A 12,227-nucleotide genomic window follows, 5' to 3' on the forward strand; every position below is an offset into this window, starting at 1 on the left:
TCTATTAGACACTCCTACCTAGTCGGTCCACCTTGTAGATGTAAAGTCGGAGACGATCGCTCATCTATTGCTGCTGTTTGAGTCGGTCATGTTCTAGACCCTCATCAGTGGTCACAGGGCACTGTTGGCTGGATGTTTTTTTCGTTGGTGGACTATTCTCAGTCCAGCAGTGTCATTGAGGTGTCTGATCCACTCTTACCAGCACAACACACACTAACACACCACCACCGTGTCAGTGTCACTGCAGTGCTGAGAATGATCCACCACCTAAATAATACCTGCTCTGTGGGGGTCCTGACCATTAAAGAACAGCATGAAAGGGGGCTAACAAAGCATGCAGAGAAACAGATGGACTGCAGTCAGTAATTGTAGAACTACAAAGTGCTTCTATATGGTAAGTGGAGCTGATAAAATGGACAGTGAGTGTAATAGTTAATGTTATGGCTGATCAGTGTACATCTGTAAATGCTGATAAAACTGTTACAATTATTCCAAAATTCAAAGGCTGCCTTGAAATAAAAGTGTGTAACCCGTCACAAATGTCCATACAAGATTTTTATTAGGAAACAAGATGCAACAGAGAAACGACTTCAAGATAGTACAATTCCAGCAGGTCTGCCCAGTCACTGTGCAGCCCAGTTAACTCAGCACATGTTCCTCTAGATCATTTAAAACGCTCCCCCAGAACTATATACACATTTTTTGGAAGATTTCCACCAAACAAAAAAAAAGAAGAAAAAAAAGAAACGTTTAAAAAAAGCATTTTACTTTATTATGTCCATAACAGCCTTAAAAGGCTTGGAAAGCATGAATCTCACACTTCTGCTGACCGAACACAAAAGGTTGGTTGATATCTACAATGATTGATTCACCAGGTGAGAGCGACCTCACCGTGCTCTTCATTTCTCCTGCCTGATGTGGTCCGATAATTCCCGCTCCTTACTGGGACTGCGTTCGCGCTTCCTGCTCTTCTCCGAGGCCTCCTGTCGGCTCCTGGAGCACGACCGAGAGCGTTTTTTGCTCGAGCGCTCGCTTTTGTGCCTCTTCTCTCGGCTCCTGCTCCGGCTGGACCGCTTGCTTTTGCGCTCCTCCCGGTGCCGCCGTTCCTCTCGGTCATCCCTGTGCCGTCGCTTGTCTTTCCTGTCTTTCGAGCGCTCCAGCTCCCTCTCTCCGCCGCTCGAACGCTCTTTGTGCTCTCGGTCCTTTCGCCGGCTCCGCTCGCGCTCTGTATCTCCGTCCAGGTCTCTCTCGCGCTCTTTCCGGTCGTTTCTGCGTTCCCGGCTTCTGCGCCGTTCCGCGTTTCGGTCCGGGGTTCTGGAATGTTTACGCTCCCTCTCTCTGTCCCTATCTGCTGGTCTGTCCCTCTCCGCCCTGTCTCTTTCCCTGTCTCGTTCTCGCTCTTTGCGCTGGCGGTCCCTCTCTCTCTCGGTTTCTCGTTCGAAACTGGCTCCGCGGCGCTCTCGGGCTCGGCTGCGACTGCGCGAGCGGTTTGGGGATCTTCGAGGGCTTGGCGTTCTCCGTGGGGATCTGCAACACAATGCAATCAAGACTTCAGTTCAGTTCAGTTGTATTAGTATCATTCATGTTGTTATTTCTAGACTTAAGTATTTCATTTATCCAAACACCATGTGTGGTTCTTAACGCATTAGGATCAAATTCCACACATGATCAAATCAAAACCCTTGAAAGTCACCTATAAGTCAGGTTATTTGTGGACGCCCAAGTGGCACAGTGGCATATTCTGCTAGAACAGTGGTTCTCAAACTTTTTAGACCAAGTACCACCCATTATCAAACCAAAAGTACCACCTATGCTTCTCATCACAGAACCACATATGGTGCACATTAATTAGGTGTGTGTGTGTGTGTGTGTGTATATATTAGTGATGGGAATTATGGCTTCTTGAAGGGAGCCGGATCTTTTGGCTCGGTTCCTTTTAAAGAGTCGTTCAAAAAAATGGCTCTTCGTTCTTCGGGAGGCGCTACTGGGTAAACTATAAGACCGCCCCGATATTAATATAAAATGTTGCTACCTTGCCTTAAATGTATTCCTAATTCAACAACACTTAAATGAGAAAAAAAGATTTATTTCAAAAGGAAAAAAAAAAACTACAGGGAAGAGACACTGTGGTTGCATCGCATTAAGTTTCAGAAAAATCCTCTTTTGTGCAGAGATGCGACTGTTTGTTTCTGCTTTAAAACATAAGCACAATGAAATAACCAGATTTAACACAATTAAACAAGTTTATTTCTCAATTATTTGTCATTATACTACTAGCTCTAGCTCTCTCTCTGTGTGTGTGTGTGTGTGTGTGTGTGTGTGTGTGTGTGTGTGTGTATGTGTGTGTGTATGTGTATATATGAGTATGCGTGCGAGTGTGTGTTTATGTGTGTGGTGTTAGCACTGATGGTCTGTAACGCGTTACTTGGTAACGCGTTACTCTAATCTGACCACATTTTTCAGTAACGAGTAATCTAACGCGTTACTATTTCCAATCCAGTAATCAGATTAAAGTTACTTATCCAAGTTACTGTGCGTTACTATTTTTGTCATTTTCCTTAGTGAAAATATATTTTTGCTTTCTTCTTGGCAGGGGCAGAGCCAGGGGGTGGCCAGTGGTTGCCATGGCCACCATAAAGTAATCTTCGGCCACCCCTCCGGCCCCCCCACCACCGCTTTGCCGGCATTTTTTTTGCGGAAGCATTTCTGCACGCAGGAGCAGCGCACCTCAGATGAGTAGTTCTTCACCAAAACAGTGCAGTAATACACTCAACATCAATGTCAACCACCTACGAGTTAAAGCGCCAGCTGGCTCTGAGCATTCCAGTGTTGCCAGATAGGGCGGATTTTGTTGGAAAACAATTTAATAGCAGGTAAATAACACGTCTATTTAAAAGAAAATCTTCCGTTTTAAGAAGCTCCAGCATTGTAGAAGGCTATTAAAAGTAGTCAATTTTTAATGCTGATTTAGCGTAATAGTGTCGGTCAGACAAATTAAAATTTGTTTTCCATGCCTTCACACTAGCATGTTCTGGGATTCAATTGAGTCTCATCAGTACACACAAGTTGGCAGCCAAATGATAAAGTATTGCAAAGGAATATCTTTGAAATATTCCGCATTATATAACTAATAAAGTAACTTGTAATCTAACTTAGTTACTTTTAAAATCAAGTAATCCATAAAGTAACTAAGTTACTTTTTAAAGGAGTAATCAGTAATCAGATTACTTTTTCAAGGTAACTATGCCATCACTGGGTGTTAGTGTATGTGAATGTAAGTGTGTGTGTGTGTGTGTGTGTGTGTGTGTGTGTGTGTCTCGCTCGCTCTCCGTGAAACTGAAAGTGCAGCTCTTATTACGAGTTATGATCGATTCCCTCTACTGATGCGAAGCTGAACGGGTGGATTACAGTCGATAAGAACCGGAATCGGATCGTTCACAAACGACTCATCACTAGTATATATGCAGTTACCACTGACCATTACAGTGAGTGCGCCTGTTCAGCGGAGCAGCCTTGTGATGTCAGGAACGAGATCAGTGAGATTCAAACTCAGATCTGCTCTGACGGAAGCGTTTCGGAAATTTCGAGATGGAAACCGCGAACGTGAAGTATAAACGTAATGAAGTACGGTGTCTGCGTAGCCCCGAATATTTTTAAAAACACATTCGTTTTAATTAAACTGATTTTATTAAAACAGAATTATAAGAAATTTGAAACAGATTTTATTAGTAATTTACACATTTTGTTTCATATTTTTTTATTTATAATTATTAAATTATTAATTTTTTCGGTGCATGTAATTACTTTTCAGAGATTATCTGGCGTACCACCTCGTGCTGCTTCACGTACAGTACCACCAGTGGTACGCGTACCACAGTTTGAGAACCACTGTGCTAGAATATCTCAGGGTTCGAATGTCAGCTCTGCTACCGGTGAGCTGGACGCCCTCTAGCTGGCACAATTGGTGGTGTCTGTTGGCAAAATTGTCAACTAGTCCGCTGGGTTGGAAATTGTATTTATTTATTAGAATTTTAACATCATGTTTTACACACTTTGGTCACATTCATGACAGAAACGGTAGTTACTCATTACACAAGACTCATTATCATGGACAATTTTGTATCTCAAATTCACCTCACCGCACATCTTTGGATTGTGGGAGGAAACCGGAGCTCCCGGAAGAAACCCACGCAGACACGGGGAGAACATGCAAACTCCACACAGAAAGCACTCAGACCTTTCTGCTGGGTGGAAAAAGACGAGACTTAAAAGTGGGTGGGGGTCTTTGAAGCAGTGTATGGACTCTATTATTATTTAATTGTTTATTTATCTATTTATTACCAGTTATGACTTTTAGATCATTTAATTCTGTGTTTGTATGATTTGTGTAAATCGTGTATTTATTTAAAGTATCCTCCAGGCCACCCATGAAGGATGGGCCCTGCTGAGTCTGGTTCCTCTCAAGGTTTCTTCCTGTAATTTTCAGGGAGTTTTTCCTTGCCACAGTCGCCCTCGGCTTGCTCAACAGGGGTTTTTGTATCTGTTGGTCCTGGATTTTGTAAAGTTGCTTTGAGACAATGTCTATTGTAAAAAGCGCTATATAAATAAAGTTGACTTGACTTGACTTGACTCTGGTTAGTAGCCTGAGGTGCCTGTACAGAAGTGGGGGAATGTGGAGATCAGCGCATGACTCTCCATGTGCAAGACTGGTGTCATATGTGGGAGGAAGCGTGTCAGGCAAATACGTCCCCAGCAGCGGAAGGTATATATATATATATATATATATATATATATATATCCTACCAACAAAAGCTAAACATCTAACATTGGATTGGATACATAAAACCGACATGAACAGTCAATAATCAGAGCCCTCGTGCTAGTATTAGATTTAATATAACAAGATCAGCTCAAACATACATGCTGAGCTCTAAACTCCTGGACTATTCGTATTTCGCAATGTACCTGGAGCGGTGCCAGTCTCCATCCGCCACCTCTTCTTCTTCTTTCCCCTCTTTCTGTGGTGGTTTCCGTGGTCGGTTTTTCATCTGTACGTCGATGGCCTTCTGTACAGGTACTGGGATGCGCGGGAACAGCGTGGAGAACCACTCGAGTTTAGTCATGAAGGAGCGCAGCATTTCCCCGATCGTCATGACGCACCCGCCACCAGCCTTCACGTCCAGCTCCTGATCACACATACATACAGACAAGACATGATTATTAATAACACGCTCAGATTTAGTGATCATCCTTTTCACAGGATAACAATCCCTGTTCATGTGCTTTGGAACTAAATGATTGGGTACACCAGGATTCTCTAACTCCAGGCCAGTAGAGCCACGGCACTTTAAAATGCAGTGCTAACACATGCTCGAAAATCAAACTAAATGCATCAGGCATGTTAAAGCAGGAAAAGCCACCAAATTTACTGAGGAACTCGAGGTTTTAAAAAAATCCTCACACGACCGAAACTTCACCTCTGTTTTCATCAAGCTTAATATTTGTGTTCAGTGTACATCGAGTGAAAGGATCTCTGCCCAGATTAGATGCACTGTGAACCTGAATGCTAAATGATCAGTAGTTGATCTGCCTCTCAGGCGAGCCTGACCAACAGTTTCTTAAATATACGTCTGTTAATGTTTTGGATTAATTTCTGTAGGCTGAGCACCTCGGGAAGGATTTGCCACCGTTCCAAGTTTCATTCCTGCTGCATAATGTGCTGGTTGCTGTGACCTTTAAGCCAACTTTACATCACTGAAAATTTACCTACAGGTCATTTTTAGATTTAATATATTTTATTTATGCATTTTCTCTCAATTTATCGTTTGTCAATTTGTCTTCCGCTGCTGGGAGACCCCTGATCCCTGCAGTCGAGGTGGGTATATCGCTGCTCACGCATCCGCTGACCCACACGCAGCCCTTAGTGGAACCCTTCTTCACCTACGCACCCTGCACAGGCGCCTCGCTATCTGGCAATCAAGAGTTTGAAGACGCTACCCACATCATTTGGTCATCCCGCCCTAGCAGAAACGTGTCTGCTGCAGGCAGATGGGCGCCTTAATATTTAGATTTAACAAGCCTGGCAAGTAATTGGCACCTTCAAGTGACAAATCTGATGTTTAAACAGGTCACCTCTTTATCTAAACTTTAAAACAATTAAGGCTGCCATTCAAGCCTGGCGAGAACCTACATTGCAAGTACACAGTGCACGAGACAGGCTGACTTTAAAAGGGAACAGAAAGAGCAGTCTGTTCGCACTCACGCACGCAAACCTGCAGTGCTGAGATACCACTACTCCCCGTTCACCTGCTGCTTTAGGCCATCTAAGAAAGAAAACAGTGAAATTAGCCAGACAGTAACTAGACTTAGACAGTTACACAAAATCTTAACTTTTATTTAGTCATCTATGCTTCACAATGTTTTTAAACTGCCAATTATAATTTTCTTTTTATTCTAATTTAACTGATCTTGCTAGTAAATGAGCTAGAATGCATATGTAAGCCTACAGTTCGATTGCTAGTGTAGTACTAATACGAAAAAGGAGAAAAATCACCTTCATCCAAACAAAGTCCTTTTTCTTTTTACTCATGGACATGGATGGCTACTGTATCAGTAATAATAAAGAATTTAAAATTTATTTTTGGGTCACAAAGCAAGCACACCAATAACTTTTTCATCCTAAAGATGAATAAAGAAAAAATATTAGGCTAAATGAAGGCAAAGGTGAAAGGTCAGCAATGTGTATCACAAATTTAACCTCTGCTCAGGGCAAACAAACAGCTCAGTCCATATTTAATTACTTAAAGATGTCAGGGGTGTAATAGGGGTGTAACGATACAATGACAAGGCAGCATCATGCAAAAAAGTGACTGTGCATCATGCACATGTGCAACATCAGGCACATTAGTCATCACATAATAATTATGATGTCCAATGCAACAACAGCATTGTGTATTCCCAGTTTTACCTCCAACCCTATTAGCATTCGTCTATTTTATATTTTTAAATATTGTTTGCCGTGTGTTGTGATGTGTGTAAGCTTTTTTTGAACTACAAGAATCCAAACCCTATTTGAAATGTAGAACTTGATGCCTGCAAGACAAAAAAATTGCACAATTTTGCAGAGGAACAGAACTGACCAGGGGTCCCCAGGGAGGGAAGGTCAGACAGGCTGTGTTCCCGCTGTGATATGTGATCTCTAGTACTGGTCTGGGCACTCTGTATGTAATACGGCTCTAAGAGGGAACCAAACATTGGCAGGCAATATGAAGCAGGCACGGGCTGGACAGGTGTCAGATGTCCGGCTCTCACTGATCAGACTGGGGGTTGTACAAGCAGCATCGGATTCACAATCGGGAACTTGAAATGACTAAATTAGGGGGGGAAAAAACCCAAAACATCTGGACAGAGGCATGTTGACCACTGTAATTGCAGGTAGACAAAAATTCCCCCTCCGACACGTGCGCAGTACAGACTGCATCTTTTCACCTGCACGAGGGGAGGTCATATGCGGATCAGCCTCGTGCGCGGAGAGCTACACCCTGATCAGCATTATTCCCCAACCCTGCACAGGCGCCATCAATCGGTCGTCAGGGGTCGTAACTGCACCAGTTATGAGGAACCCCGGTGAACAACAGCCAATCGTTGTTCGTGTAGCCACCCAGCCCAGCCGGATGGCAGAGCCGAGACTGGATACGGCGTATTCGAAATCCCAGCTCTGGTGTGTATCTTACCGCAGCGTCACCTGAGCGACGTAAACTTAGCAATGTCAATCAAACTGTAAGTGACGTGTCATTACACCCCTATTACGTAACACAACCTGATCACACTGAAGCTGATCAGCCAACATTTCAAAGTAAGAAATAAAGAAAAAAAAAAGGTAATTGAGTTTAAACACTGATGCCAGTTTGTATCCTCGCTGCAGCGGCTCTCTGGTTCGTAATAGTTGGTGTTGAGACCCAGTAATCATGGCATGCTTTAATTATAAACAACTGTGAAAGAAAAACGAAAGCATTACCCGTGGCGACATACCTCCTCATCATCTAGAAAGGGCTCATACCACTCGATCAGGTCTGCAGGAGGCTGGGTGTATCTGCACAACAAAATAAAAGTAGCCAATTAAAGTCTGAACCTTGTAATATTAATTCCACAAGTCAAAATCCTAATCGACTGTAAACAGTGACATGTTCAGGTAAACCTACTGGTGCACTTGCATACTATTGCATCACATCATGTGATTTCTGTTCAGCTATATGGAATGGATTAATTTCTTTGATGCTTACTTACTATTCAAATGAACATTAACATTTAAACTAGGAATGCACATTTGGTCAAGTTCTTCTAAACACGTAAAGCGTGGAATTTGTTGGTCATATGCTTATAGTTAACTATATAGCGTAACGAAATCCATGACAGAAAGAACATGGACAGAATACTAGATTTGCAGAATAAGGAAGCACTTTGTAGTTCTACAATTACTGACTGTAGTCCATCTGTTTCTCTGCATGCTTTGTTAGCCCCCTTTCATGCTGTTCTTCAATGGTCAGGACCACCACAGGACCACTACAGAGCAGGTATTATTTAGGTGGTGGATCATTCTCAGCACTGCAGTGACACTGACATGGTGGTAATGTGTTAGTGTGTGTTGTGCTGGTATAAGTGGATCAGACACAGCAGCGCTGATGGAGTTTTTAAACACCTCACTGTCACTGCTGGACTGAGAATAGTCCACCAACCAAAAATATCCAGCCGACAGCGCCCTGTGGGCAGCGTCCTGTGACCACTGATGAAGGTCTAGAAGATGACCGACTCAAACAGCAGCAATAGATGAGCGATCGTCTCTGACTTTACATCTACAAGGTGGACCGACTAGGTAGGAGTGTCTAATAGAGTGGACCCACTCATACCAGCACAACACACACTAACACACCACCACCATGTCAGTGTCACTGCAGTACTGAGAATGATCCACCACCTAAATAATACTTGCTCTGTGGGGGTCCTGACCATTGAAGAACAGCATGAAAGGGGGCTAACAAAGCATGCAGAGAAACAGATGGACTACAGTCAGTAATGGTAGAACTACAAAGTGCTTCTATATGGTAAGTGGAGCTGATAAAATGGACAGTGTAGAAACAAGGAGGTGGTTTTAATGTTATGGCTGATCAGCGTACATTCCATACTGTTCTATTAGTAAGCTTTCAAGTCCTTCCACAATATCTGTGATGCTTTTATGTCCGCCCTATAACAATTTCATTTTAGGTCGTGCACATTTAAACATTTGCATACTGTGTGTAATAAGCTGACCAAAGCAAAATTATGGTTTTCCCCCCACAGTACCTGTGCACTAGGCAAAAAAATAATAATCACTACAAAAGTAAAAGAGCAGTTTTACCGTATGTACATGAAGCCGAGTGCTCTGATGTACGGAGAGTCCGTGTGTGTTATAAGGCCCATCACCTGCTTACGGGTCAGTTTTAGCGTAAACAGCTTATACAGAAGACAGAATGCTGTGGAGACAATACCGCCAGTGCCAACACCTCGTACCTGGGAGAAGATTTAAACAATGCTAAATAAGTAAGAACCTGCGTTAGATATTATATTAAATTCATCTGTATTTCTCCCTTTATAAAAAATAAGAAAAGGGGATTCAGAGGCACGTACTTCTACTTACCCCTCCGCACATTCCAGTCTGCCCTGCTGTTTTCCTGCTGCCTTTTTCCCATGGTTCTGCGTGAGTAACCTAAGGAAATATAATTCATACTTAATATTTAATTACATTTATTTAAAGTCAGTGATATAGAACACTGAGGCACTCAGTGCACTGTGTGGTACACCAAGACCTTGTGTTTAAATAATGTCTGTGAGGACATGGACCAAAGTAAACGTACAAAAAGCTTTACTTGTGTGCAAACCCAAACATTTAATTTATTTGGAAATGTAAAAAAAATCCAGCAGATAAAAAAAAAACAAAAAAAAAAAACACTATGGATGAATATTTACTTCAATATTACTGTGTTGCACCATGGTCCTGGAGGACTGCGGTTTAGTTTCAATGTAGAGGCTACAGTATAGCCAAAATGACAAAGCTTCTTGATACACCAATCAGCCATAACATTAAAACCACCTCCTTGTTTCTACACTCACTGTCCATTTTATCAGCTCCACTTACCATATAGAAGCACTTTGTAGTTCTACAATTACTAACTGTAGTCCATCTGTTTCTCTACATGCTTTGTTAGCTCACTTTCATGCTGTTCTTCAATGGTTAGGACTCTCAGGACCACTACAGAGCAGGTATTATTTGGATGGTGGATGATTCTCAGTACTGCAGTGACACTGGTGGTGTTAGTGTGTGTTGTGCTGGTATGAGTGGATCAGACACAGCAGCGCTGCTGGAGTTTTTAAACACCTCACTGTCACTGCTGGACTGAGAATAGTCCACCAACCAAAAATATCCAGCCAACAGCGCCCCCTGGGCAGCGTCCTGTGACCACTGATGAAGGTCTAGAAGATGACCGACTCAAACAGCAGCAATAGATGAGCGATCGTCTCTGACTTTACATCTGCAAGGTGGACCAACTAGGTAGGAGTGTCTAATAGAGTGGACAATGAGTGGACACGGTGTTTAAAAACTCCACTCACACACACTAACACACCACCACCATGTCAGTGTCACTGCAGTGCTGAGGATGATCCACCACCTAAATAATACCTGTTCTGTGGGGGTCCTGACCATTGAAGAACAGCATGAAAGCAGGCTAAAAAAGCATGCAGAGAAACAGATGGACTACAGTCAGTAATTGTAGAACCAAAGTGCTTCTATATGATATGTTTGTTTATTAGGATTTTAACGTCATGTTTTTACACTTAGGTTACATTCATGACAGGAACGGTAGTTACTCGTTACACACAAGATTCATTAGTTCACAAGGTTATATCAAACACAGTCATGGACAATTTAGTGTCTCCAATTTACCTCACTTGCATGTCTTTGGACTGTGGGAGGAAACCCACGCAGACACGGGGAGAACATGCAAACTCCACACAGAAAGGACCCGGACCGCCCCGCCTGGGGATCGAACCCAGGACCTTCTTGCTGTGAGGCGACAGTGCTACCCACTTAGCCACCGTGCCGCCCCTATATGATAAGTAGAGCTGATAAAACGGACAGTGAGTGTAGAAACAAGGTTATGGCTGATCAGTGTATATGCAAGTCCACGGGACCATGAAACGCATTAACAGGTTTCCCATTCATCCTTATGGGGAAAAATACCTTAAAACTCAACGCCACTCCCAGAACCAACTGACGTCGAGTTTCAAGGTACTACTGTACTAGCAAGTTACCTGTTATATGCTGGTCAAAACAGCTTTCTGGGGTTAAGTATATTATGTTTAAATCCCTGTTTGAATAGAACAGAATTTTGAATGAATTTGCCTGGGCCAGAATATGATAGCAAGAAATGCTTGTTAAAAAGCGTTGACATAGCAACGTTTTACCTCAGTCCCAGTAAATAAGCAGTTTTAAATAATAAAATATTCATTAGAAAATACTTACCAATGTGGTAAAGAAAAACTCTGTAGTTAATACATTTACAGACGCAATATGAATATTAACTAATTAAATTAACGACGCCAGTTGTCGCCAAAATAAACGCGCGCTTTAGCTTGAAGCTAACATGCTAACGGGCTAACCTGTTAGCTGGAAGCTAACATGCTAACATGTAGCACATTACCTTGAAGTAGATCTCGTCCACGACCTCATGGTAGGTCTTCAGTTCGTACAGCTGCACTTTGAAGTAGGGAGAGGAGAGCACGTTGGTGAGGATCATCGTGTTTAAGTTCATAGTTTTCTCATTACCCCACAGCGGTAAGACATTCCCGTGTTTCCCACCGGCGGATTTATTCAGCACCGCCTGCTGCTGCTGCTGCTGCTGCTGCTGAGGAGAAGGATTCCCCGCCATAGCAGCCACTGCTCATCAGCGTCTAGCTGCTCTTCACTTACACAATCAGTCCACAGCGCTCTCTCACTACAGCGCCATTACACTCAATCTTACCCAAATACTGATAAACCCAGCGACGAATAACTAACACAAGAAGAGCGTTAAAATGTACAGAAATACTAACAAACTAACGATGTTTTAGTTAAGTACTACACAAGCGCAGAACAAGATGGCTAACGCTGGCCGGGCACAAGACGGAAACGGAAACGACCGACAGGAAAGAAC

General features: G+C 42.8%; 1 protein-coding gene across 2 annotated transcripts; it reads right to left on the reverse strand.

Annotated features, from left to right (window-relative positions):
* Positions 1–540: 540 nt before the first annotated feature.
* On the reverse strand, positions 541–11,973 carry prpf38b (pre-mRNA processing factor 38B). 2 transcript variants are annotated; one of them, XM_062988032.1, is made up of 7 exons: positions 11,736–11,973; positions 9,674–9,742; positions 9,395–9,546; positions 8,018–8,092; positions 6,263–6,323; positions 4,966–5,186; positions 541–1,527 (listed from the first exon to the last, which is right to left on the reverse strand). In XM_062988032.1, the coding sequence occupies exons 1-7, from the start codon at positions 11,961–11,963 to the stop codon at positions 900–902; spliced, it is 1,434 nt and encodes a 477-aa protein (XP_062844102.1). In that variant the 5' UTR covers positions 11,964–11,973; the 3' UTR covers positions 541–899. The 2 variants fall into 2 exon arrangements, with proteins under 2 accessions (XP_062844102.1, XP_062844103.1); XM_062988033.1 differs by lacking the exon at positions 6,263–6,323 and having other exon boundaries at positions 8,032–8,092.
* Positions 11,974–12,227: the final 254 nt, after the last annotated feature.

Source organism: Trichomycterus rosablanca, chromosome 25 (genome assembly GCF_030014385.1).
Source record: "Trichomycterus rosablanca isolate fTriRos1 chromosome 25, fTriRos1.hap1, whole genome shotgun sequence".
NCBI classification, from domain to species: Eukaryota; Metazoa; Chordata; class Actinopteri; order Siluriformes; family Trichomycteridae; genus Trichomycterus; species Trichomycterus rosablanca.